The sequence below is a fragment of the Fonsecaea multimorphosa genome, assembly GCF_000836435.1.
Source record: "Fonsecaea multimorphosa CBS 102226 unplaced genomic scaffold supercont1.5, whole genome shotgun sequence".
NCBI classification, from domain to species: Eukaryota; Fungi; Ascomycota; class Eurotiomycetes; order Chaetothyriales; family Herpotrichiellaceae; genus Fonsecaea; species Fonsecaea multimorphosa.
Genome location: NW_015971639.1, coordinates 131604 through 156845, shown reverse-complemented (window position 1 = coordinate 156845; position 25242 = coordinate 131604). Strand labels below are relative to the sequence as shown.

The window sequence follows — 25242 nt, the reverse complement described above, 5'->3', positions numbered from 1 at the left end:
CCGCATTGTCCAAGTCGATGTCCGGTCTGAGTCTGAACCCACCGACCAACGCCGATCCCACTGTCATGGCCGACGTCGACACCTCGGCTTTCCGCTTCAACATCTCGACGCCCTCGTGTAAGCGGAAACGTCCGTTGGATCATCCGGAGGACGATGGCCGCTTCGTGGTGCGTGACGCCAAAAGACGGTCCACCTCGACACATTGTCTGCCCATCCGCTTATCGCCCTCTTCGCGCCCACATGTCTCGGTCCCTCCCGCTTCTTACTCCCTCTTCACTTCAATATACCAGCAACCTCCGACTCCGGTGGACACTTCGGATGACGACGAAAGCTCCGGCCAGTCAGTCAACGGAGCAGAAGGCCAGTGGCCGCTCGCAAACAATGACTCACAGCTGGGCAGCGACAGACGCACGGCGTCAACCAAGTCCCAATTCAGCGATCCCGTCGATGTCGAAATGGATCTTACCATGGCTCCTCCGGCCACCCAGCCGAGGATACGACGTGCTCGGTCGAACGATATTGTCCCTCCTGAACGTGACCCCAATTTTCTGAGTGCTATGGATACGTTTGCTCGAGAAAGAGTGCCAACGCCCATCAGTGGTCATTTCGACAACCGCGTCAATGATCTCCCCAACGTCCCGCGCCATCATTTTCCACCGCTACGCACGAATCTCAGCCCGATGATCGAGCAGGAGTCGTGGATCACTCGAGACGGTCTGCCGAGTCCCGTCGAGGACCAGGATATGGACACCGCAATGATGATTGATCGGGATGAGTTTGCCACTCAAGTGCAGTCTCCTTCTGGAAAATACGGGATGGATGGAAATTCGAGTCCTTCAGGTCGAACGAGGTCAGCGAGACTTCATATGGGGTATCTCAATGATTGTGAGAAATGCATTCAGAAGGTGCCGGGCCACTACAGCCATATTATATGGACTTGACCAGGCAGGCTGATACGTGACAGTATTTAGCCTGCCATTGGTTGTATGACGATTTTGACGAGCAATGAGAATACAGATTGAACGAGAAGCATGACAACCACGGTTAGAGATTCGAGCGGATACAGGGCATTCACACGGTGGTACGGCGCATAGCGGGCTTCGAGGTCGCGAGGCCAAGCCAACATGTGCTTAAGCAGCGCGGTTCAGTGCATTGCTTGGTTTCGACGAGTGATTTTCGATTTGAGAGTTTTGCGCAGCTCCTTCTATGCATAGGTGCACGTCGCCTACAATAGCTATACAAATGACATGGCTAGGATGCCCTGTGATTTCAGGGACCAGTCGCTTTTGAACATCCCCTCCCCATTTCCACGCGTCTATGATTTGGTGTCGCTTCCCCTGATCCAACTTAACCAACTTCTTCCTCCTTCCGTCGAAGGTCCTGCAACAGCCCCCGCCACGTTGCTGGCCATGACGTCCAGCGGTCCTCCCACAGCGGCCGGTCTTGCGGCAAGGTCCTTTTCGACCCTTGTATGCTCATCTTCTGCTTTTCTCGTGATGTACTCAACCTTGTTCGCGGGTACAGGGCGTCCTTTTGAATCGATGCCCACACCCTTGACGCCGCTCGGGGCAACTCGAACGGCTTCCATGGCGGGAACCGCCGTAAGAACAGGTTGGATTTCGCCATCGATCCAGCCATCGTCGCCTGGCTTAAGTCCCCTCTGTTTCCAGGCCGCCCTGGCTTCCCTCCGACTCTTCTCCTCGGCCGTCTCCTCTCCCATGGTGCCTTTTGCCATCTGACCACCCACAAACCCCTTCAACTTGCCCCAGTAGCCTTCCTCCTTCTTTCTCTCCACCTCTTTCATCCTCGCGGCCTCAATCTCCTGCCCCGCGCGTTCCTGCTCAAGTAGATGCAACTGCTCTGCATTCGCCTCGCCCTTCAGGAACGCCCGCCTGGCTTCGTCCAATCGATTCAATTCCCTCTCGACCCACGCGCGCTTTTGTCTTCTTGAATGGGCAATGAGAGAGATTGTGCCGTACGCGGTGACGCAGACCGCCAGTCCCGAGAAGAGTATCAGGCCGTACGCGGTGAGGCGGTGGGCGCGGTCGGCGATGACCCGACCACTGGCAATTAATCGGTCGATTGGGGAGGAAACTGCGGAGGTCTTTGCGGCCTCGTGCGCGGCCCGGAGGCGGGCGACTCTTTCCATTGGGGTTTCTTCCGGCGTTTGCTGGGGAGAAGGGGGTTGTGAAGATGAAGGCGACGGAGATGAGGATGAGGGTGCGTTCCTCCCTCCTGGCCGGGAGGCAGGTTGGTAAGTGAAGGTCGTAGCATGTGGAGTTGTTGAGGTGAAGCGAGTAAAAGTGTCGGATGCCGGTCGTCGCGACATCTTGGGGATGAATGGTTTCATTATTTTTTCGCAACAGGTTCAGGGAGAAAAAGAGGCGAGGAAAATCCTCAATGGGGGTTCACCGGTGTTACAGAGTTGACATGTAAAAGTTTCGTGCAGATTGGCTGGTAGTGTACAAGAAAGAGAAGAGAAATCAACTGAGGGCAGAGAAACCAGCCAGTGGTGGACGGCGCTGAGTGAGGAATCCTCTGGGTGATGGTCGAGAAAATGAAGCTTCGACACGAGCAGCAGCATCGCATGACGGCGACATGGATGCGAGACCCACTTATTTTCTATTGGGTCCTAGCCTTTTCCCTGTCACGACTGAGACTCATTTTCCCTGATATTCCAACAGTTCCTCAACTTATCATTTGGACCGGCTGGAGAGGAGACGTGTGATTCGAATTGTCCATTATCCAGCAGAGCTAAACACACTTCGACGGAACAGTGACGACTGGAGGTGAGACTGGTATTGGTTTGCCGCGGCCCAAAATACTGTATCCGCGTTCACTTCTCAGACGACAGATGCACTTGTGAATTAGTCTTTGATTGGAATGATCTAGTCTGGGCTTATTTGAGTGATGATACGTTCTCTTGACCCGTCGACCAGCATCGCTTGTGCTGTCCGTAACATGCCTTATAATGCACAGACCCAAGGGGCGCAGCCTTGCCAAGACGCGAGGCTGTGGTTTGCCGAGAGCCTGAGATCTGACTACTTTAACTCTCCCCTTTGGACCTCAAACCTTCCTTCCTTTACATATCCCCCAGTTTGCCGAGACCACGTTCCCTATGCTGGGACAGTGGGAGTCTTCCGCACTATCCATGGATTCGTTACTGTCGTTCCTGAGGCCCTAATCCCGTTGACATTGTCGTAGGCCTGACATGGAGGGTCAGCGGAATCCCGAGCTTCAACGGGTACTGGCAGCGCTGAATAGCTTTTCACAGCAGCAACAGCAGCCACCGCCCCCGCTGCAGACATCTTCCTTTGGGTCTCACCCCTACAACAATCAGGGGCTTTATGATGTAAACTCTGCTGCCAACTCCGCAATTCCAGGCCTGGGCTTACTCCCATCAACCCTCCATGAACGGGCGGTATCTCCACCACCCATCCATCGCCACAAAGAGTCAAACCCAACCCAGTCTCAGGCACAGAGTAGGTCTTCGACACCTCGTCTGCCCGAGACTTTCCGCAGCAAGACTTCCACTCCTAATTTCAACGTCCCCGATGCGTCGACCATCGTTACTTGGCCAGCAGCACTAAAACACGTCTCACGCCATCTTGTTCACAATGAACAAGTGGCAAACAGGATCAAACATTTGATCAACGAACAGCACAAGCATGAGCGGCAGTGGTGGGCTGGTCGTGAAGCCATTGTTGCGAGACAGCAGGGACGATCGGGAACGTCGCAGCAGGTCTCGGCGATACTAAAGTCGCTTGGTGCGAGGGAAGTGGCCGCCACTATTTCCCCACGCACGTCTACGCCATCAGATGAACAAAAGAAAGCGGATCAAGCAGAACTAGACGCTTATGACAAAAAGGTCTATGCTGGTTTGCTGGCCATGGCGGCGGATTTTGACAGGCAATTGCGGTCGCTAGGCGTGCCCTTCTACGCGATCAAGCACGAATTGGTAATTTTGGAGGATGGGCCTGAGAAGCGGGCCGGTGCCAACAAGGGCAAGATTGACAAGGGAGAACTAAGGGAGTTGCAGAAACGGATGTGTCAAACTTTGGAGGATCTGTTTGGGGACTGAACATGGTGCAGAAGGAGTCCTTCGACAAATAAAATGGGCCCTTTCCAAGAATCCAGGCCTCTTTATACGGAGGCTGGACCGCCAGGATGAAGACTAGAAACACTAGGCCTCCATTCGACAAGTTCTTCTGGGGTGACTTGACGGGATAAAAGGAACAGAAGGTGTTGTTCGGATGCAAAGCCTCTTTAAGAGCAGAGAAACTCCTCTCAGATGCTCTTGTCAGTTGAGAGATGTGATCCCGCGGATGAATGCCAATGCCTGCACTCCTCTTGCACCCTTGCTACCAGCAAGTCGATTAACCAAGAGAATCCCGATAAGGAAGGACGGGCGATGGATGCGCAGAACTTGAACGACGAAATACTGTCGGACCCGGGGAGAAGCAAGTCTTGTCGGTCTGGCAATTCTCAAACTGAACAACGCGTCTTCCCCGCTATCGCGTTGGCAACCATCCTCAGCCCCTCTCTGACCTTTCATCTCACACAAGCAACTCCTCCTGAAAAGACTTCTCAACATCCACGCCACCTCTCGTGTTGACGATGAGTGCCTTACTACACTACCTCACCACCGGTGAGGGCTGCGACGTGATCATAATCTGTCGCGGACAGTTCTTCTTTGTTCACAAGGCCATCATCGCTACTCACTCTCCGATGCTGGAACGAGATGCTTGCAAGTCATCGGTAACTTCTGTCCACACGACTCATTACTCTTCTCCTCAGGTCTGACAAGAAACTTGACAGTTCCTCGATGACGAGGCATACACTCTGGACGCAGTCTCCCCCGATGTCTTTCGCAAAGTTCTCACTTTCATGTACACTGGCAACATCCCTGAGTCTTGCCAGAGCGCACTCGCTGCTTCAGCTCAACGTCCTCTCCACGAAAGGTTTCCTTTGACCGACGCCTTCCTCGTCACCACAAAGGGTCGGTCGACTACTGTCAGCCTGCCAGATGGCTCGGAAGAGACGGTCGACACCATGACGAATGCGGACAAATGGACAGCCTTACTGGCAAAGCAAGCCTCGATTAAGGATCCCTACGATTTCCTCCCATGCCAGAAATCGGACGACATCTTCCCGGAGCTCAATGTGTACCTCGCAGCAAAGCAGCTGGAAATGGGATCCTTGAAGAGTATCACCATGCAAAAAATCCTTGCTTGGTTTGAAAAGGAACTACATGCCGGGTATCCGTTGTCCGACGCTTTCCATGTCTGGGCAGGCTTCATTCTCAAAGCATACGAAGACTTCATCCAACCGTTTTTCAAAATCTGTACCAGACACCTTCCTGTTGTCGAGAAAGACAGTGCTCTGGCATCTTTGCTTGAAGAACACAACCCAAGTCTTTGGGAAGTGATGATGTCCATCCGTACGCAGTGGCAGAAGGAACTCGTGGACCAGCGGGATGAGTTGCAAAAGAGCCAGGAACGGGTTTCGCGTCTGCAGACTGATGTCGACAAACAGAAGGCTGCTTCGATCGATCTGGAGAAGGCATATAAATCAAGAATGGAGGCCTTGGAGAAGTCACTGGACCTGGCAAATGGCAGGACCCGAGCTGCGCAAGCAATGGCTCAACAACTCGACAACCTCACCCGTTCTTTGCAACAGGATCTGTTGAAGGAGAAGGCCAACGCAATTCGGTTGAAAGAAAACAATGCCCAGAAAGAGAACCAAGCTCCGAAGCACGACCCTGCTGCTCCAAAACTTCAGAAGAAAATTGAGGAGTTAAAGGAAGTGGTCAGGAACAAGGAAACGGCCCTGGAGCAGTCCAAAGCAGCCAATAGCAAGATTAAGGAGGAACTGCGAGACGAGAACGAGGATCTCCAAGATGAAATTGAGGATTTAACGGCAATGGTCAAGAGCAAGGAACAAGCACTTGAGCAGTCCAAAGCAGCCAACAACAAGATCAAGGACGACTTGCGATATGAGAAAGAGGAGCTGCGCAAAGAGCTTTCGAAGATGAAAGATGCATTTGCGGGTCTCAAGTGGCATGTCAATCAAGTAGGAGAATGTCGTGGGTGTCGAAGGCGGTACAACATCCGCATCATACATGAGCAGCGACACGCATCGATGGGAATTGCATGCGTGTATTGCCCTTGCGATGAAGTATGGCGTGGAGAGGACAGGTGAAGGTGTGAGGATGTGGCGGAAGAATCCACACAAAGACGGCCACGAGGCAGTCGTCACTTACAAGATTCCAAGTGTCTGATCAAAGTGGAAGACGCAAGTGTGAGGATCTGACGGAAGAATGTCACTTGGTAGGTATGATTCACAACGGAACTTGAAGGTGTCAACATACCACCAGGAGCTGGTGAAGTCTCAATTTCATATCAAATCCTTTATGGCATTGTCCCTTGATTGACAAAACCTGTGAATTATGCTCACCAACCTTCCTTCCTTGTCGACGAAGGGAACTAGAGGCAGTCGCAGTTGCCAGAGCCAGCATTCACTCGTCTTGTCACTGTCACTCTGCAGTCACCTTGTCACTGACCTCTGTCTCTCTCTTCACATACAAAATCGTGAAGTGAGTTCGATTAAATATATATCTCAACATTTCCAGCCTGGCACCGTCTTCTGTCTTCCCATTCATGCACTGCCGCTATGGATGAAACAGGAGGGAGTACCGTCGTGAGGACTTCTTCTCACTCCCCTCACAAACCCAGCCCTCAATCCTCCGTTGCTGAGGAGACGACCGACTTGCGAAGTCTTGCACTTCGAGCACAGACACTCTCCAGCACACTTGACCAGCTCCGCCAGCAATGTGGACACGAGAGCACTTCGTCGGATATCGCCACTGCCACTGAAGAACTGAAGCTTCTTGCCGCAGAGCTCCACAGCCTCGATTCTGCAGTGAGGGCAAACAAGGAACTGTATACCAAGGCCTTTGGCGAAGACCTAGAGGAGATTCGTGCTCATCTTGGGGGCATCTTCGAAGACATCGAGGATTGCTGCAAAGAGATGCAAAAGGCAGACGGTCCAAACACCAGTGCAGTTGGTTGGCTGACCAAGAAGAGATACGTTCGCAAGTTGCAGAAACACCTCGAAGTCAACAAGACCACTCTGATTGTCATGCGCACTGTCCTACACCACGGCAAGGAATATGGCACTCACAAGTTAGTTTCCCTTCTCGGGCTTGAAGCACCTACAGAACTGACATTTTCCAGCTCTCCCGGACGTCTCGCAGAATCCTCGCCGCACACCTTACAAGAAGACCTTGCAATCCTCGAAACTGTCTTCGCCAGCAGGGATGCCATCAAAGACCTTCAAAGTCTTGGCAAAAAGCCTCATGAACATTCCCTTTCAACTTCGTCAATAGGATCTGACGATGCCACCCTGTCCTTCCGACCTGGTGCTCATGGCAGAAACCTGTCCTCGGCTACAGGTGTCGATGTTCCGGAGATGGAAGACGTTCTTCCAGCCAGTGCTGTGGATGGAAAGAGGAAGAAACAAGATGCATTAGCACGAAGGTTCTCCCGCCGCGGAGTCCGTCTGGCCGTTCACAGCTCCATCATGGACACCAACGCCCACGACGTCCCTATCTCACTCCGGAAGAAGTGGATCCACCAAGCTCAACTTCGGCATGGCTCTGACTACGCGGAAACAGGTGGCCAGTCTATTGCTCAGCTAAGCAAGATTTCTGAAGTCAACTCCAGTTCTGGACCAGACGACGAACTGGCCAACCCGGTTCACCGTTCAAGCCGCACCACGCCGGAGGGTATGGAGAGTAGAGAGCCTAGCCCAGCTGACAGCGCCGCTTCATCAACGTCGCGTCCGAAGAGAAGCTCCTCGCTCATCAACTCTCCTCTAGGCAGGAAGCTCGGAAACGTCATTGCTCGACTTTCTCGGAGTCGCAGCGGCACCGACCACCACGAAACAGTTGATGGAGACTGCGCTGGAACAAATAGGCAGGTAGACCAGTTGCAATCCGAAAAGAAATCGCAAGTGGGCCAGGAACTGAAATGGAAAGCGACTGTGGCTGAGAAGGACATGTCGGCAAAGGAGAAGCCGGGATGGTCCTACCGCTTGACCAGGCCTTTTGTAAAGTCGGAGCTGACCACGCCTGATTTTGAGAGGGATTTTGAGTGGAAGGGGATATGAGAGTGGATGGTTGTGCAGCAGCAGATTCTGTCATGGGCGGCGAGGACAGCTAGCTTTTGGAACGGTACGCTTACCGAACTTCCATCAATATGGGGCACAGCATCAGGTTTGAAAAAGGAGTCATGCTCATCAGAGATTGATCATGGACACAATGAAACATCATGGCTATCACGGATAGTAGTATATTTTGAGTAGCTAGAGACTCTTACCGTTCACTGAACCGAAGGAGTCTTGAGCCGTTGTGGTTGACTGTCGCTTCCAACCTGCTAGCGTGTTCGTCTCCTCGCCTTGATGCGCTCCCAAGGATATTTTGTTTCCCTTGACATTTAAAGGCTCAGAAGCTCGAGACAACCCTATTCATGGCTGCCCATGGCCCCGAAATCGCAGTTCCGACGCCTTTTCCTTGAGCATCGCTCTGGAATAGATTTCTTTTTCGATATCTTCTTATGTACTACTAATTACTCGGTATCTAATACGTCCCACGGAACAAGGCTGAAAATCCGCCAAGAATTCAGGGGTCTTACAGGGGTTGTGCCGTTCCCCTCCTCAATCATTAATATAACCGTATCATTCATCTTCGAGGTAGGTTTCCAATTAATTTTATTAATGGATTAATCAGTGGATTAACTATTACTGAGGTCAAGAGATACGCTCGTGTCCTCCTGGGGTGGCCAGCCTGGTCAGTGCAGAACGAAAAGAACATGGATTAGAGAGATTCCGTAGGAATTCGAGATTCGTGGTGCCGCCACATACGTAAAGAGAAGCTTGCATGGCCATCGTGAGGATTTCTCTCCATTTTGTTTTCAGTTCACCCTCGGCGAAGGGGTAGTTCTATATTCACAAGTCTCGGACCTGGGCCCTGATCTTTTCTTTGACCCGCTCGATCTTGACTCGGTTGTCATGGTCAAAGCGGACGCAAGTGTTGGTCTCTGGAGAACAGACCAGACCAGCGCAGCAGTCCTGGAAATATCGGCAGGGTTCTGGAAAATGTGGACGCACGCACGCGCACGCGAATGGTAAGTATGGGTCTGAATCTTCCTTTCCAGCTCTTGGTGCATTCAATGTCCAAAGCCATCATGGATCATCGAGCTTACCGCCTGCTTTTGCACAATGGGGAGCGTCGCGCCCGGCGTTCCAGCAATCGCCGAAGAAGCATGCGCATCCATCCTCGCATTCAATCCCGTGCTTGCACTCTTTTTCTAAAGCGCTTGTTAGTCTGAGCACGCAAAGCTTGGCACATCCTTTTGACCCGCTCTTTGGAGGGGCCTTTCGTGGTTGGGTTGTCAAGGCAAAGAAAGGCCTACATACCTTCACAGCCCGCAAGTCCAACTTTGGCTAGGCCAAGTGCAAGAAGAATCCAGGAGAGCTTCATGATCGGGGAATCTGGCTGGCGATGCTTTGTATGAGTAGTGTTTCGTGTTGAGATCTGATGAAGACGGTTGACTTTGAGGAGGGTGCAGGACTGCATTTATGTACCTGCAATCAACATTCTGCCAGCAATGGATGCATGCTTCCGCCACCACGATCTGAAGCACACTTCCATGTTGTAAGCTGTCCCTGCACACACCGTAGACCCTTCACGTCCAGCTGCCCAACACTTCCCCACGTCTCTTTCACGCCCCAGGCGTTGCGGGCGTTGGCGAATGCAAGCTGAGTGCATCGTCCTCTCCTGGCTCTCATGACTTGTCGGACCGGGATCCCGTGTTAGCAGCTTTCAAACATTGTTCAGCTAGCAATAGCCCAAGCCACCTTGTGAAGGAGGGAGGCAGCTCAACGGTCGACCCACGCGGCTTCTGTTTGCTGGACAGCGCAGAGGGCCAGCTTGCAGCAATTCGAAGATGGACAGTTCGAGACCGTGAAGGAGATTGTCATATTTTGATCCCAAACCGTCTTTTGAGGCTTTCGTTATAAGCGAAGAGGGTCAAAATGGTTGGTCAGGTTGTGAAGGATGGACGGAATTGGGTACCACAGCAAAGCGGATTCCCATGTGCCCACACTACACTTTCCCATTTTGCGCTAAAGCTCGTGCCTCTTACAAGAGCGGGCGAGAGCCGTCTGCTTCCTCGACAATTAGTTGTGTAACCAGCATTCCAGACAAGCTTGACTCCAGCGCTTCGTATTCTTTGCAGGCGGGGTAAGTTCCTCCGCCTTTTCTCCTCCTCAAGCATGCATGCAGCTTTTCAGCTGGCGTTCTGGGTCGCCCTGAATGCCTCAAAATGCTTACCTAGGTCTGCCTCCTGCAAGCTATGCTGGTAGCAGGTGGCGGGGTGCATGTCTACAAAAGTGGGGGGGTGATCCTGCCAGATACATCGCTGCTCACAACCATGAACACCACATCAGGCCTTTCATTTAGCCAGCCACCGGCACTGTTTGATTCCTGACCAGTCTGCAGCAGGAACCATTAAGTGGAGAAGAAGAAGGTATTGCATAATATGCGAAGTTGAGAGTGTCTATGGGGTTGCCGACTGGACTCGGATGCTAAACGGATAGCTTCGAGCTCTGCGAGCTCGTACGTGACCAAAGTTGACGACAGGCTAGAGAAATCGAAGGGTGCTCGGCATATCTCCTCTCATGTCGAAAGGACTGCGACAATTCCATGAAGAGAAGGAATGATATTGTGGCGAGCTAATGGTACCGCATACGATATTCGAGGGCACTGGAGAAGAGCTGCATAGTGATGTCAAGGGATGAAACCGCACTCGCGACATAGGGAAACAGGGAGAGAAGATTCACCCACATTCCTTCCTGGTTGGACTGTTCAGTAGCGACTTGACACCGGAGGACAGCTGGATGGTCTGCAGCTTGGACGAGGACGGATCCGCGTATATGAGCGAGTTTACAGTCTGGTCTAGAATTGTCAAAGACGCATCAAACTATCCCGCTGCCGCAGCATCACCAGCTGATCTGTGGCGGTGACTCAAGCAGAATATGCCAGGTGCAACCTCCTCAGGACACTGGGACCAATTTGATGGATTCCATTCACCTTCCAAAGCAGGACAACGTTCGGACAAGAGATGGGGCTTCTGTGCCGTTGGACTTTGCGGCAGATGTGCTGGTAGCCCTGATGTTTGCGAGGCTATCCGTGGCCAGAAATCAACATGTCGAGCTCGTGAGTCACGTCAACGTGATTTCAACATTGCCCATATGGAGGTTCTCGCATGAGCGTACAAACAGAACAGAGCAGGATTGCTGTACCGTGCACACGAGGAGTATACTCTTCCCAGTCGAGTATCGAGTCTTACAGCCTCGACACCACAGAAAACATGCTGCCGATGACACTTACAAAGGCCCGTTCGCTGGAGCGTCAGAAAGGACTATATCCGGTGTCTCGTGGCTGTCCGAACATTGCTTTGGAGAACAGCTGCGAATATAGTCTCCCAGATCTCATCATCCGTGGCCAGATGCATACTAACTTTGACATCTTCCAGACAGTCGAAAATTCGTGCTGCTGTGACAAGATTGAGGTTGGACACTTTTGACTGTGATTGTCCAAATTGCTGTTCCAAACGAGTTTGACATTGTCGTAAAAGAGAGTGAGCCATCCCCTTCCGTTTGTGGGAGAGTTGGTTTCGTGACGGTGGCAGAGGCGTTGCAAACGGAGGCAGGCGGGTGGCTACATAAGAACTTCGACTCTGTGCCTCTGTGCCTCTGTTGGCCCCCTTTTTCCGGTATAACGAGGAAAAAATAAGAATTTTTACATATTGAAACGCCTTTTTCAAGGCAACGACCACCAGGGTATTCACCGTGCTCCCGCTAAGCAGCCGCAGCAGCCGCAGCAGAGATCAACCCTGGATTCTCGCATCTTTTCCTCAACTTCTCACCGCCACGGACGGTTCGAGTTTAAGCTCACAGAGACCGTATTCCTTCCCAGGTGCATCACAGGTCGGATCATGGACCTGGCGAACAGACTGTCCGGGCTCGATATGCATCTTTACAACGCCGAGGACGGCCCGTACCAGTCTGATCCCACCACTGGTGCTGACGGCGAGTGGGAAGTTGTCTCCCAGCATCCCGAATGGGACTTTATCCCTCGCGGCAATGTCCAAAATCCACGAGGAGTCCCTCAGCGAGAGGCGCTATTGCACACAGGGTGGGTTGCGTGTGAGAAAGGACTGAATGGGGAAGTGCATATGTTTGAGAGTCTTCCAGCGGAAGACAGAGATGCATCATCGACGTCGACCGAGGAAGGAGATCAGACGTCGGTGTCTCGCCCTCGACCTGCCGAGAGGGACACCACGCGAGCTGGTGCAAGACCCGATGCAAGAACCGCATGGCAAAAGACGGATGATTCGACATCTGGCGTCCGCGTAGTGGACAGCCAGACACCTCCGTCAGGTCTATCACCGTCGAGACAATCGTACGAGCGAGTTCGTCCTGTGAACAAAGCCCGAGCACACGCCTTGCGATTGACCGCAGACGATGAAGCTCGAGGCGGTCAGAAGCCACATGCACCTCCATCAATCCCGATCCGCATTTCGACTAGCAGTGGCAGTCGTATCGCCAAACCCACCCGCAACCCCAATATAAACCGACCACTTTCGCCCGATGAGAAAGAACTGCCTTTCTTGACTGCAAGGCCGGCTGCCGCGGGTGCAGGGTCGATGTCAAGACACAAGCATTGCCAGATTGCAGCTCAGCTGCGGGAGCAGGCTGGCGAGGAACAAGCTGCGCTAAGGGCCGAGCAGCGAAGGATGGACGCGAGGCTGGAGCGTTCGGAACGTGCAGTGACAAACTGGTACGGCTTGCCTCATGGACAGACTGGGCATTTTCATTAGGACCTTTCTTTTTCTTTCCCCGGGGCCTCCAACCCGGAATATTGAAAACAAAGGGCTGGACAATCTCGGCTTGCATGCCACCAGACTGGTCGATCCACCCGTTTCGTTGCTGTTGCCAGTGGTTTTCAAAGCGAACAATGCACTGGCGCCGAAACCTCCACTGACGATGTGAACATGGTTGGTCCCCAAGTGGGGCGTAGTCGTCTGCGTAGTCGGTCATCGAGTGCCTCCAAAGCGGCCAAGGGCAGAGAGAACCAAATAACGAAACAAAAATGCAAAAGCAAGCTCGCACACACGATTCCGCAGGTGCCATGGTGAACGATTCTCCAGAAGGACAGATTAACATCTAACCCATGCAGCATCATCGCGCTGGGGGTTGCATGAAATGTGACATGGCCACACAGATGATTAGAACCTATAAAAGGGTTTCATTATCCGCATTATCTAATTAGTCGTTATGTCTACCTTGAATCTTTTCATCTTTTTTGCTCTCCCTGACTTCGACGCCCTTGCTTGGGGAAATATACTCGGTATGCATGCATGAGAGAAGACCCTTGAAAAGCTGGGGGGAGGGGATATGCTGAATGAATGGACGTCGACAGACAGACGGACGGACGGATAGGCACAGAAGTTGTCGCAGGCCAAATATACACGCATACACACACACATACACGCAATGCCGGTTCAATTTCATCACAGAATGAGACAACAGCCGTGACGGACGGGGCATTCAGTCCAAAAAGCAGAAAGAGAGCGGAGGCAAGTACTCGGGTTGATCAGATCAGATCAGATCAGATCAGAGCAGATCCAGACCATGCTTCACCACATGCCATAAATCCTACGCCGAGTACGACCCACACACACCCCCCGCAATGCCCTGGGGCGTACCGACGTCGACGGTCCCGCCCGCGGCCGGCAGGACGACGACGGCGCCATCGTATCCGAAAAAGGCACAGTCGGCAGCGCCACCGGGGGCGGACTCGATGTGCGAGACGCTCAGCCCGCTGTCGGTCGGGAACCACTCGGAGTTGACGGGGATGTCGAGCGTGTATTCTGCGCCGGCGGCGCCGATGAGCGTCGCGGACACGGACGACGACCACGATGTGGTGGAGGCCTGGCGCTTGTCGACCGGGGTGGGGATGGCAAGGGCGGAGGTGATGAGGAGGGGGAGGAGGGAGAGGAGTGTTGTCGTGAAAGAAACCATGGTGACCCAGAGGTGGATGGTGATACTTTGATAGATCCGACGACACAGTGGATTTTAGGAGTGGTATACCGATTAGAGTGGATGAGTTGTGTTTATAAGTGATTGTGTGTGTATGTGTGTGTGTGTGTGTAAGTGAGCGTTTGAGTGAGCGTGGATGTGTGTATGGCGAGTGTGTATATTGTTGTAGAGACTGACGATAGTGCTAGGGCTGAAGACAACCACACAACACAACACTGTTAACAACCTGACACTGGGGATTTCTCTCACCTATGTACTCGGTAGGGTACCTAGTTATTATACCTATCTTTCCCGGCCCCCCCGCCTTCGGGCATTTGGGGCACCTCATTCTGGATTAACATCCCACACCGCCCCCCCGCGGCCGCGGCCGCGAAACAGAGATAAAGGAAGAGAGATAGGAAAAGAAGCAAGAGGAGGGGGCTTGGACAAAAGTGAGCCAAAATGGGGGCGGAGCTCCGAAGAGCTTTTCCAGCTCCTGCGAGCATCGACACAACGTGAGGGTTAAGGTTTTCTGTCGATAAGCGCCCTCTCCTCGTGTCTGTCTGACTGGAGGGCGAGCGTGAGATCTCCCATGGTGGCGCAGCTGGGGGGGGAGGGGAGTGATGGGCAACAAATCTGGATGCAGTAGTGTCTTCGGAGGCCCGACGCAGTACATGACTACTCCATGGAGAAAGATGCGAGAGATAATCAGTAGCGCTGCTGCGTACCTAGTAGTTAATTATTCTGAAGGGCCACGGAATTGGGGATCAGAATACGGGAGAAGTGGGAAGTGGGAAGTAGGAAGTAGGAAGGAAGAAGTTGGAAGTGGGAAGGCCAGGCAATTCTTGGGCCACAAATACCTGGCGATTACCTGGCGATTAGCTGGCGAGCTGGGCGCTGGCTTTAGACCAAGTCGTTGAGTGGCCAGCCTTAGCCAGTCCAGCCTCCGTACCTCGTATCTATTTTAGCATCATCCCCGATCCCACGTGCTGAGACAACGAGCTCGTCTGTTGGTTGTCCTTTGCAGCCTTATCATTATCTTTGCACAGGAAGGATTCGAGGCCAGCATGCAGCAAGACCAAAACTGACGAGCTAGTCTGCCACTCCGCTCAATCGGTAGAAATATGCTGCATCACGACCAGAGTGGCTGTTGTTCCGACCAGGGCTCCTCACACAAGTGAGAAATAGAGACCGAGTACCGTCAAAGAAAGCATCATCTTCGACTTTCCCAGTCAAAGATGCCTTTACCCCTAACAACAGCCTCTACGCACTTGGCGGTCAGGCAACATCCACCATACCAGATTGTGTCAACCTTTCCTTTCGGCTGCCTTTCCCCGTCGTCTTATCCGAGATCGCCATTTCTCTGTGAGGCAGAGAAGGTAGCGTTTTATCTGACAATGAGAGCCCGTCACGCCGAGAGGTCAGCTTCCGCGCTCAAGTTGCACAGTGGAAACCGCAGCACCCTACCCGGTCCAGAGTGATAACCCGTCAGAGCCCTTGAACTAGATTCCTGCTTGTCGGTATGTGCCTCGCACTGGAGGCCAATGTCGTCAAGTATGGCACTGTTTGTCGTCGACGACCGAATCCGCCATCCACGATGCCACACGCTTGCCTCTCAGCAAATCAGATTTTCCGTCATGGCCGAGTGCAGCCCTGTTTTGTGAAGCAGCAAAAACACTGCAGTAGCCAATCAGTCAAACTTGCAGGCTCGGAATCCAAAAATGCTGGCGCCTTTGCGCACTGACACACAGCCTGCAAGCAACAGAGGCCCGATCTGTGCCCGCCCGTTAGCTGCAATCCTCTGAACCATTTCTGTGGCAGAATCTGCCAGAGCCTCCCAAGATTTCTGCTGTCAATCCCTCTTGCCGAGATTGCTGGTGTATCCGCCATACCCTCCGTAACCGGAGCTTCTCGCCATTCCATTTCCAACGTTGCCACCCAGGATTCCATTACTATAGATCCCACTTCTCCCACTTTTCCTCCTCTCGTAGACCAGCATTGCCATGGCTCCCACACCAGCACTCGCAGCCAAAGCGAAGAAGCTTAGCAGCGAGAACCCAATGCTGTGGTCCGTCACCTTCAGCACGGGCCGTCCCACCATACCAGGCAAGACTGCTCCGTCGATCCAGCCGACATTGAACGTAAGCGCCAAGGGCTCATTGCGAACAATTTTAGCGCCCTCAATGGGTGCAGAGGACGAAGTGTTGGGAAGGGAATACGCAGTGGAAGCAATCAGATATGACTGTTGCGAGGAAGCCCGAGGGGAATCCGGGTCCTGGGACATGTGGAAGAGAGCATTGATGTTCGTGTGTAGATGTAGATGGCTTAGCTGAAGGGTCCCCTGTAACGCAATTGTAAACGGGGTCCAGAGACCCTTTTCCGCCCCATTTCCGCTTGCCTCAGGGAGTGTCTGTGTGATTCCAAGCTCTTCTTGCGTCAGGGGGAAAGAAGGGACGCGACAAGTCAGGGGCACATCGCTGTGGACAAAGAACTCGAGCAGGTGATAGAGTTCATCAGGCAAGGCATCGATCGTGCAGGTCTGCGTTTGTGGCTCGTTGTACTTGAATGCCAGCGGCTGGCCCGTCTCGTTGCACGTGGGGAACGGTATATATTGTAGATTCCCATGGTCGTCGGTGATCTAGGAGCGTTCCAACATGAGTATCCAGTGCCAGGGCGATAGAAGCCACGGTTGCCCCTTGATGGCTCCGTAGCCACCTTCTTCAGCGTGGTCAACATAACTCACATGCTCTCCAGTGTCGCTGCCTTCGTAAGTAGCAGTCCAAACAGCCCGCGCTTCAACAACTCACATGGTTCTATTCAGGCAGCTGACGGGCATCAGCTCCCCCTTGGAGTAACCTCGCCGTCTAGAGGCTCCGGTGAGCAACGTCTTCTCATCGGCGGCGCTGACTGAAGCTGACAGAGATAAGTAGAAGACAAAGAGCGCATTCAAGTACAAGGACAAATGGCGCAGCATGGTCGCGGTCCACCCACGCTCACCGAGCGATACAAATTGTTCAATGGGCGAAATCTCCTTGCGCACTTTTGAGGCGTACTTACCAGGTCCTTGTGCTAAGCTTGCCGTTTTCGCACAATTCAAACGCTAAACACGGGCCGACCCGGCACTACTTGGGCTAGCGAAGATATGATGTCACAGTGCTGAACCACCCACTGTGTACCTAGTACCTCGTACGTTCCTTCGTGGTGGGAAGAAGTTCGAAGACTGGACTACGGCCACAATTCCACGGAGGCTGAGCTACGAGGTTCATCCATCCTATCTGACCATTCGAGAGTCTTTGGGGAGTTGGAAGACTCTACCACCCTATCGGTATTCTCTTCCCCTGGCTTGCGTGTATTGAGCAATACTGTCATACTATGAGATATGGCGTGGTCCGGAAAACGGTCCGGAAAACCAAAGGCTAGTTAGCAGGGATAGGACGAGGTAACCTATGAGTGCTACTCGTGGATGGCGCAGTCGTAGTTGGAGGAATTAGCGAATACCAACAGCTCCGATCTGGCACTTTCAATGAACAATGACTGATCAGCCCGAGGCTGGCTCCAAAGGCCACGCGACCATTCTGCAGCAGCGAGCTCGACCAAGGGAGAGGCCCAAAGACCACCTTTTTTTGTGCAGTCAAGCAAAGTTGACCAAAGCGGTGTATGCAGCGTTTTCAAAGTCTGATCAGGTGGTCTGAATGTCTTTTGATGGATATTCAACTTCGCTCTCTAAGTAATGTCTCAAGGCCATTCATGATCCTTGGCAACTTGCATGCACTGCCTCAGCAGGCTCTTTCAATGTCATCCCGCATATCTCTAACTCGACGACGCTCCTGTACCCTTGGCTGTCTTTGTTTCGGCATGCTCTTGAAGGATGTGAGTTGGGTTGCTGGTGAGGCCGGCGGTTTGGTCATCTTTGCCTTCGTTCTTGCCTTGAGAGTTATCGAGCTAGGCCACCGTCAGAAAATGTTGCCAAGGTAGCGTTGAGGTTGTCTAAAAGAGAACTCGAGAGTAGGGCTTGGGTTTGTTCGCTCAGCAACAGAGGTAGGGGAAATATACCTTTCCACTGCCCGGTTGGGAGGGATGATCTTGCTGCTGCGCGCCGGTCTGACGCTCAGGGTCTGGCGACTGACGACCTGCGTTTGGTGCAGACATTGTGTAGTAAGAGGTTAAGGACTCGGTAACGGTCTGTGGGCAGCGTGAGCAATAGGTTTGCTTAAGCAGCCGTGGGCATTGGGGACGATGTGTCGACTTACTTGGCTTTAAGGTGAGGGTGTGTGGATTTGTTCGACAGTCGAGACAAGACTTGGAGTTCTCGAGAAGATATGGACGTGAAATAAATAGGAAACAAGTACAAATGAGAAGACAGAATAAGAGAGAGAGACACTGTATGCACACTTCGTCACCCCGCCGAGCCCCCTCGATGATCCCATTGTCAACTATGACGTCTGATGGTTACGAAAGACTGGGTCGCACGAACCATGTCGAGGCTGCTGTGAGCCTTTCTAGGTAAGGAAGTGAATTTCCCGATAATACCCTGCAAGGATCCCTCATGCATATCGGCATGTGAGATTCAGCATAGAATGTCGCATCGATAAATTGAATGGCGATATATTTCTATCACGAGTGGATCAAACATGGGTGACAAAATCACTAGACATCCCCAGGTACTCGCTCCATCTGGATCTCTTAAGGATCAAAACAGCCATCTCCATCATTTTGCCTGGAATTTATCCTTCGCGCATACATCCAAGCAATTCAACCGAACCCCGCGAGCCATCAAAATCTAGACCGCCACTTGATCAGTCGCGCAAACAGCTATCCTCCCGTCTTTGTATCAACTGTGTGCCTTCTAGCCTTTCAATCAAACAGACATCCACTCCCACTTTCCCATAGCGCACGTGTAAATCTATCTTCCCCATCTGAGGCTTGGACTGGCGATGCCGAATGTGGCCAGAAGGTTGGCCTTGCAGTTTGGGCAGCTCCGATTCTTGTCCTCGCGGATTTTGAGCTGTACGTAGTGTGGGCATCGGCGGCCGGCCTGGTATTTGCAGCCTGTCTTGTCCAATTGGTATGATTCGTAGTGTCCGCACCTCAGGCTGACCAGGCGCTCAAAACACATGTCGGCGGATTGTTGCGTCCACGACCGGGTGCGCTGAAACGGTCAGCAAGGGCGCCATTGTGAAACAGAGCGTCGCGCACACATACTTGTGATGATCCCAAGATTGATATATCCAATATACTGTGATGTTTAATCCTGCCACTGTGGGCTGTGCAAGCGAGCGGCCCAGTTATCCAGGCTCTCCGCAGGCCTCACAGAAGCGATCAGTTGAGATAGTGGAAGGCTTGTTCATACTCTGGGGAATGATGGGACCAGACAACAGATGGCAGTAGAAAAAGCTCTCGTCCGGGACGACAGCGACGTGGTGTAATAAAAGGGTAACAGTGAGGACAAGAGTCATGTCCAGGAGGGCAGGGTAAAATTAAAGCTGTTCGGGTGGTTTGGGGGGCGCAGGCAAAGATTTGTTCGTTGGCCCGGGACTTTGGGTGTTTGGGGTGTTTGGTCGGTGGTCACTCCGGGCAAGCGGTTGGCCCGCCTCGCCGCCTATGCGAACCACGCTGCGCTCGATGCGGCAGCTGAAGCCAGACACCGTCAGACCCTAGCATGGCCCTCACTTTGTTTTCATCAACCCACTACCTACCAGGTAGGTAGAGTATCGCACCCATCTATTACAACGCAATCAAGACCCAATTCCCTATAGACAATCATACCTAGGCGTGGATACTGTGGGGATAATAATGAGGTTTTCAGAAATAGTCTTATTTGATAGCCCAACTGATCCTGTGACAGCGGGTTCGTTGGCTTGCTTCATCGCAACCACACGATACCTACCTAAGTACCTAGATAGGTACGTATCTGTTCCAAGCATACTGCATACCTCCGTCAAAAGCAACGTTTAGATCACCAAGACTCCCCCATCAAAAATTAAAGTCCTGGGTAATAAGACCCAGTCCTTCCTTACACAGCACCCGTTGGCAATTGTTGCCCGCTCGCTTGAGCAGCCTCCTTCGCTTCAGTAGTTGCTTCAGAGCTGCTCTTTGCACAGTTTGCACAGGCACAGTGGCCAGGAGGGCAGGGGCATTTGCCCTCGGAGCCTCCACAAGTACAGACTGTTTTGTCAGTACCCTTGACTGGTTCTGGCTGGATCTCCCCGACATCGCTCTTTGCGCACCTAGCACAGCTGCAATGACCCGGGGCGCATCCGCAAGTCCCTTCCTCGCCACCACATTTGCAAACCGTCTTGTCCGTTCCTGGGACAGGCTCTGGTTCGTGGTGCTTGCCGGCCTTGAGATCCGCCAGTCGGCGAGCCTCGTTGTGGACATCTCTGACTTGCTTGTCTCCTTGCATGTAGAACTCTCTGATTCTCTGCCCGGTGGGAGTACCTAGCGCCTTCTCGAAATACGAGTTGACTCCACCCCAGGCACTCATCGCCTTGTCACTCACACCATATTTAGTATCCATAGACTTGGCTGTGTCGGTGGCCTTGTACTTTTGGTCGAAGTTGGTCAGGGCACTGGTGAAACGGTTGCTGAAACCGTGCTTCTGATCCAACGCAATTGCTCTTGAGATGACTTGGTCTGAGAGGGCGTAGCCGTGTGCAAGGTATTCGGCCACAATCCTTGAGCGTGGTTTGTCTTCTTGCGTAATCTCTTCGCCGCCCATTGCGGACGAAACTGCGGCGCCAGCCTTGGAAGCAACGTCATCGATGGTGCTGGCTGCAGACACGTGGACCTGAGATTTTCCCAGCTGGGTGCTGTCGAGGAGGAGGGCGGTCTTTGCGGCCCTGTGCGAGCAGTGTTAGACTGGTGGAAAGTATTTCTAGAAGCACCAAAAGACTTACGTTTCCTTCTCAAAGGTCACAGTGGCAGATTTTGCAGCATCTAGGGCGTCGGACTCTGGTGTCACAGAGATTGAGGTTATCTTGCCACTAGAGGGGGATCAGTATCCTACATTTTTCGGGAGTGTTCCTGATACTCACCAGAAGCTGAAAAAGTCTTTGACCTCCTTCTCGCTGGTGTCATGGGAGATATTCTTGACATGGACGGTGGTCGACATTTTTGCGGGGTTTGCAGCAAAATGTAACTTGGTTCTCGAGTAGGTTGTTCGTTGGAAGAAAAGGTTTGTTGGTAAGAGATGTTTTCTTTTTTTTCTTGAGAAGAAAACAGAACCCTACGATATTTCTTTTATGTCGTAAATGAGGATTTAGAGGGCAAAAAGCGAAATGCCAGTGATGATCACAGCGACAGCGAAAATCCAACATACGTCACTCCATCTTGACGTTTCCCCTCCTGCGTGCGCCTGTTGCTGCGCCACATCGAACCACATCAACCACACCGCCACCGCAACCTCGACGTGCCGTATATTACATACTGACGAAGGTGGGGGATTTTCCCAAACAATCAGGCAACAACGAAACCATATGAATTTGTGTCTGTGAATCTATGGAATGTCCATCCGGGCTCTGCCGAAGACCTTGACGTCTCCATGCCGGCGCTACCAATTTAAAATACCCAGACTAAAGACCTTGTCTCTCTTGAGAAGCGCTGTGAACCCCTCTGAAGCACCGAGGCATCTACCGATTCAAGAACTTGTTGTTTAGCCATTGGGTGTTCGCTTCGAACCGTCTCGTTACTTAGCCTACAACCAAAACGTCAGACGGTATGTTCAAATGATGAGGACTGCCAAAGGATCAAATGGTGTTTGACTGGCTTTCTTTTTCTTGGAGGAGGCCGTGGTGGTGCTTGCCTTTGTCGATTTGGGCTTGGATGTAGTCTTACTTGGCTTTTTGGTCGACTTTGGGTCCCTGGTCGTGGTATCGGCGGCCACGGTGCTCGCTTTTCCAATGACTTCGACTTGGGCACATTGTTGCATCGTTATTCCCTGGCCAATTTCGTCAGGTCTCATTGTTCGTGTACATGTGGAATATGCTAGGAAGTACTCACTGGAGGACAGCAGCGATTGGCAGCAACTCCTGTGCCGCAATTGTAGCCGGCTGGACAAATCCCTGTATTATCTTCAATCAGTCTTTCGCTCTTCCAGACAGGGGTGGGTGGAAATATGAATCGTACCGCTTCCATCCTGACAGCAGGTGTCCGTTTTCACGTAACAGTACGCTCCACTGAATGCATCGCACAGAGCGGACCCGGCTGGGCAGATTGACCAGTTTTCAACGTCGTCGGCAGCAGAAAAGGCGGCGAAAAGACACAGAGTGCTGAGGGGTAGTACGAGCTTCATCTTGGCGGAAGGCTGGGTTAAGTCTGTTTCCTCGAACAAGGCTGCAGCTAAGTGTGCCCTCTAGCCTTGGCCTCAGGAAGGACAGTAGCACATATAAGTACCCATATACTGTTCTCAAAGTAGGACAATGAATCTAGACTGGAGAAAGACAGGGTCAAGCCGAGGTCAACATGGTTGCAGGAGTTCGTCGGCTTGGCCAGCGACAGATAGCCCCGGATATGAGCATCAATAGCGGAGAGAACAAAGGAAATGTGGCTCGTTCCACGACGAGAACAGCCATGTTTGTGTCGGAGTCGATCCATGTCGCCAATGAACAAAGAAAGTTCAGTGTTCTCGAAGCCAACACAAGCAATGGTTGTTCCAGTCGTTGAATCAGCGGTTTGTGAAAGCCGGAATCCATGATTGTCAAGAATGAGAAAGGGGCAACGGAGGATGTGACTCTCTCTGAGTACGCAATGATTGAAATCCCGAGGCTGTGAGCCAGAATTCCTTGTGGTGGCTGGGAAGATGGTCCGTGCTCAGAGCGCCCGTGTAAAGTGAAACCATCTGATAGTCTTCGCTGAAAGTTGAATCATGGGACATAGAGAACCAATGAGTATCATGAAAACACCGCGGATAATTCACTTGAACCGGCAAATAGATACGGCTGGTTGATCATGCCAGGTGCTTATTGGCCGTCAGAAATGCTTGCGGGTGATAGAGTTTGAACTTTTTTCAACTCCCCACTTCTATACTCGGTACTATGAACTACTGGTATATACCATTCCTCTGACTAGGACTGCAATTCGGGCCGAGGCCAACGCCGTGGATCAACAATGTCCGTCTCCAGAGCCCCCATGGTCTCCAGAGTGATGGCCGTCATCGCCTTCGCCAGGCCACCCTCCTTCTTGGTGATGACTATTGTCATTATCGTCTCCGTCTTGCCAGTCCTCCCCATGATAGTGACTATTGCTGTCGTGCCCTCCGTTTTGCCATGCTTCACCTTGCTGGCCACCGTCATCATCATCCCCTCCTCCACTCTCCCAGTTGTGGCCATACTGCTCATCACCACCATGCCCATCTCCACCATGCCACTGCCCGCCGTCCTGCCCACCATCGCCATCATCCCATGACTGATCAGGGTCGTAATCCTGATCGTGGTGCTCGTCGTAGTTGTCGTGACCATGTTCGTCATGATACTCTTCATTTTCTCCCGTCCCGTAATCGTCTTGGTCATAATGGTCTTCCCCTTCTCCAGCCGAATACTCAGGATTGTCTTCGTTGTCAAAGTCATCTTGATCATAGCCCCCGTCCTCGGTCCCTTCTTCTCCTTCTTGTTCTTCTTCGTTGTCGCTATCATCCATGTCCTCAGGACGAGGGACTCCACTGATGTGCTCGGACATTCTGGGCTTGTACATGCTAGGGTCGACGCCTGCATGGCCAAAGAACTGGCCGAAGATTGATGCTGAGTGGTCGCCATGAAGTGCGGCTGCACGTTGGTTTTCTGGATCAATCTGCAGGATTTGGAAACAAACTTTGGTCATATTCAACGAATGATGGTGGAGCTTTGGTTGTTGAATTTCATCCGGCTCTTTAGGACCTATGAGTACTTTGACTGCTCTTTGCCGAGTTGGGGTCAAGCAACTCACCTTCGGACCAGTAGGTTTTCTCATAGCTTCTTTCGAGTTTGTCGAGCTTGGCCTCGAGCTCTTCTAGTTTCGCACTTAAGTCCCCCATCCCGTGATCACCATGCTGCTCCATATCTCCTTCCTGGTACGAGTCGTCGTACCCATGGTCGCCGTCTTGATCGAAGTCATGTTGTCCTTGGTCGAAATTGTCGTGGTCCTGGTCTTCTCCTTGATCGAAATCATGTTGTCCTTGGTTGAACCCGTCGTGAGGTTGATTCCCGGCATCGTAGAAGTCGCTATACCCTTCTTCTCCACCGTAATGTCCGTTGTGGTTATCTTCGTCCATACCTTGACGCTGCGAAAATGGCAATGCCTGCGAGTAATGGCTCAGGGAAGAGTATGATGGATTAAGAACACTAGGCTTTGCAGAATCACCCACGGTCTACGGGAAGAGATATCTGGATGGACACCGCCCCTCTACATTTTTGCTTACATTTGTACCAGACAATGTTACCCCTAGCGGATGACTCTAATCCTATGGGATCTTACCGCCATTCCAGACTGTGTGATCCAAGAGCCCATGTGCTCTCGAAATACAGCAAATAAACGGCAACACAAGTAAGATTCAGAAAGTAGTCAGTTGACTATTTTAAACTTCTTTGGCTGCTACCCTTCTACGTTCGGGCTAGGTTCGGACAGAACGTGAGAAAGAGTGAGTAATCGAATTCCCTAAGCGTTATAGGTTCAGCCCCCAACCTACCTAGGTAGATTATAGACCTCTTCGGCGGCTGTGGCCCGACCCCGGTGTGGCAGATGGTCTGAAAAGGGATCATCTCACGGAGTGATTACATTCATCTACGAGCACATTTGCGGTGTGCTAAAATTGTCTGGGAATATTTCACTCTGGTCTTATAGCCTAACCGGGGATGGTGGACCTCCAGAAAAAGCTCGGGCATACGAAGAAGATGAGAGTGTGGGAAAAGCAGTGGCACACAATCAACATCGGATAAATGATCTTGCTCAAGCATATGGAGGATTCAGGGGCTGAAAGAAACTGTGACTATTCCATTGGCTGGTCCACCGTTAGCCCAAGCTGTATCACCTCTGCGTATATCGTTTCGACCCGTATCTTACTCACACAACGAGTCGGTCGCTGATAATGGCACTATAAGTCAAGTTACCGTAAGTAAATGTGCATCT

At 52.1% G+C, this 25242-nt stretch overlaps 12 protein-coding genes across 12 annotated transcripts; 5 read left to right on the top strand and 7 right to left on the bottom strand.

The window, feature by feature from the left end:
- Nucleotides 1–17: 17 nt before the first annotated feature.
- Nucleotides 18–941, top strand: Z520_03258 (uncharacterized protein; the record flags this gene model as incomplete). The annotated part of the gene is made up of 1 exon (XM_016773771.1): nucleotides 18–941. The coding sequence occupies one exon, from the start codon at nucleotides 18–20 to the stop codon at nucleotides 939–941; it is 924 nt and encodes a 307-aa protein (XP_016634717.1).
- A 374-nt stretch (nucleotides 942–1315) lies between these two features.
- Z520_03257 (uncharacterized protein) lies at nucleotides 1316–2329 on the bottom strand (the record flags this gene model as incomplete). Its single annotated transcript, XM_016773770.1, has 1 exon — nucleotides 1316–2329. The coding sequence occupies one exon, from the start codon at nucleotides 2327–2329 to the stop codon at nucleotides 1316–1318; it is 1014 nt and encodes a 337-aa protein (XP_016634716.1).
- Nucleotides 2330–3211: 882 nt separating this feature from the next.
- On the top strand, nucleotides 3212–4081 carry Z520_03256 (uncharacterized protein; the record flags this gene model as incomplete). Its single annotated transcript, XM_016773769.1, has 1 exon — nucleotides 3212–4081. The coding sequence occupies one exon, from the start codon at nucleotides 3212–3214 to the stop codon at nucleotides 4079–4081; it is 870 nt and encodes a 289-aa protein (XP_016634715.1).
- Nucleotides 4082–4617: 536 nt separating this feature from the next.
- Z520_03255 (uncharacterized protein) lies at nucleotides 4618–6201 on the top strand (the record flags this gene model as incomplete). The annotated part of the gene is made up of 2 exons (XM_016773768.1): nucleotides 4618–4758; nucleotides 4819–6201. The coding sequence occupies 2 exons, from the start codon at nucleotides 4618–4620 to the stop codon at nucleotides 6199–6201; spliced, it is 1524 nt and encodes a 507-aa protein (XP_016634714.1).
- Nucleotides 6202–6672: 471 nt separating this feature from the next.
- On the top strand, nucleotides 6673–8169 carry Z520_03254 (uncharacterized protein; the record flags this gene model as incomplete). The annotated part of the gene is made up of 2 exons (XM_016773767.1): nucleotides 6673–7184; nucleotides 7236–8169. The coding sequence occupies 2 exons, from the start codon at nucleotides 6673–6675 to the stop codon at nucleotides 8167–8169; spliced, it is 1446 nt and encodes a 481-aa protein (XP_016634713.1).
- A 3890-nt stretch (nucleotides 8170–12059) lies between these two features.
- Nucleotides 12060–12944, top strand: Z520_03253 (uncharacterized protein; the record flags this gene model as incomplete). Its single annotated transcript, XM_016773766.1, has 1 exon — nucleotides 12060–12944. The coding sequence occupies one exon, from the start codon at nucleotides 12060–12062 to the stop codon at nucleotides 12942–12944; it is 885 nt and encodes a 294-aa protein (XP_016634712.1).
- Nucleotides 12945–13782: 838 nt separating this feature from the next.
- Nucleotides 13783–14148, bottom strand: Z520_03252 (uncharacterized protein; the record flags this gene model as incomplete). Its single annotated transcript, XM_016773765.1, has 1 exon — nucleotides 13783–14148. One exon carries the CDS (start codon nucleotides 14146–14148, stop codon nucleotides 13783–13785), a length of 366 nt encoding a protein of 121 aa, XP_016634711.1.
- Nucleotides 14149–15997: 1849 nt separating this feature from the next.
- Nucleotides 15998–17119, bottom strand: Z520_03251 (uncharacterized protein; the record flags this gene model as incomplete). Its single annotated transcript, XM_016773764.1, has 3 exons — nucleotides 15998–16783; nucleotides 16889–16904; nucleotides 16953–17119. 3 exons carry the CDS (start codon nucleotides 17117–17119, stop codon nucleotides 15998–16000), a joined length of 969 nt encoding a protein of 322 aa, XP_016634710.1.
- Nucleotides 17120–17955: 836 nt separating this feature from the next.
- Z520_03250 (uncharacterized protein) lies at nucleotides 17956–18294 on the bottom strand (the record flags this gene model as incomplete). The annotated part of the gene is made up of 2 exons (XM_016773763.1): nucleotides 17956–18087; nucleotides 18199–18294. The coding sequence occupies 2 exons, from the start codon at nucleotides 18292–18294 to the stop codon at nucleotides 17956–17958; spliced, it is 228 nt and encodes a 75-aa protein (XP_016634709.1).
- Nucleotides 18295–20158: 1864 nt separating this feature from the next.
- On the bottom strand, nucleotides 20159–21256 carry Z520_03249 (uncharacterized protein; the record flags this gene model as incomplete). The annotated part of the gene is made up of 3 exons (XM_016773762.1): nucleotides 20159–20984; nucleotides 21042–21128; nucleotides 21180–21256. The coding sequence occupies 3 exons, from the start codon at nucleotides 21254–21256 to the stop codon at nucleotides 20159–20161; spliced, it is 990 nt and encodes a 329-aa protein (XP_016634708.1).
- A 609-nt stretch (nucleotides 21257–21865) lies between these two features.
- Nucleotides 21866–22278, bottom strand: Z520_03248 (uncharacterized protein; the record flags this gene model as incomplete). Its single annotated transcript, XM_016773761.1, has 2 exons — nucleotides 21866–22081; nucleotides 22144–22278. The coding sequence occupies 2 exons, from the start codon at nucleotides 22276–22278 to the stop codon at nucleotides 21866–21868; spliced, it is 351 nt and encodes a 116-aa protein (XP_016634707.1).
- A 966-nt stretch (nucleotides 22279–23244) lies between these two features.
- Nucleotides 23245–24388, bottom strand: Z520_03247 (uncharacterized protein; the record flags this gene model as incomplete). Its single annotated transcript, XM_016773760.1, has 2 exons — nucleotides 23245–24014; nucleotides 24064–24388. The coding sequence occupies 2 exons, from the start codon at nucleotides 24386–24388 to the stop codon at nucleotides 23245–23247; spliced, it is 1095 nt and encodes a 364-aa protein (XP_016634706.1).
- Nucleotides 24389–25242: the final 854 nt, after the last annotated feature.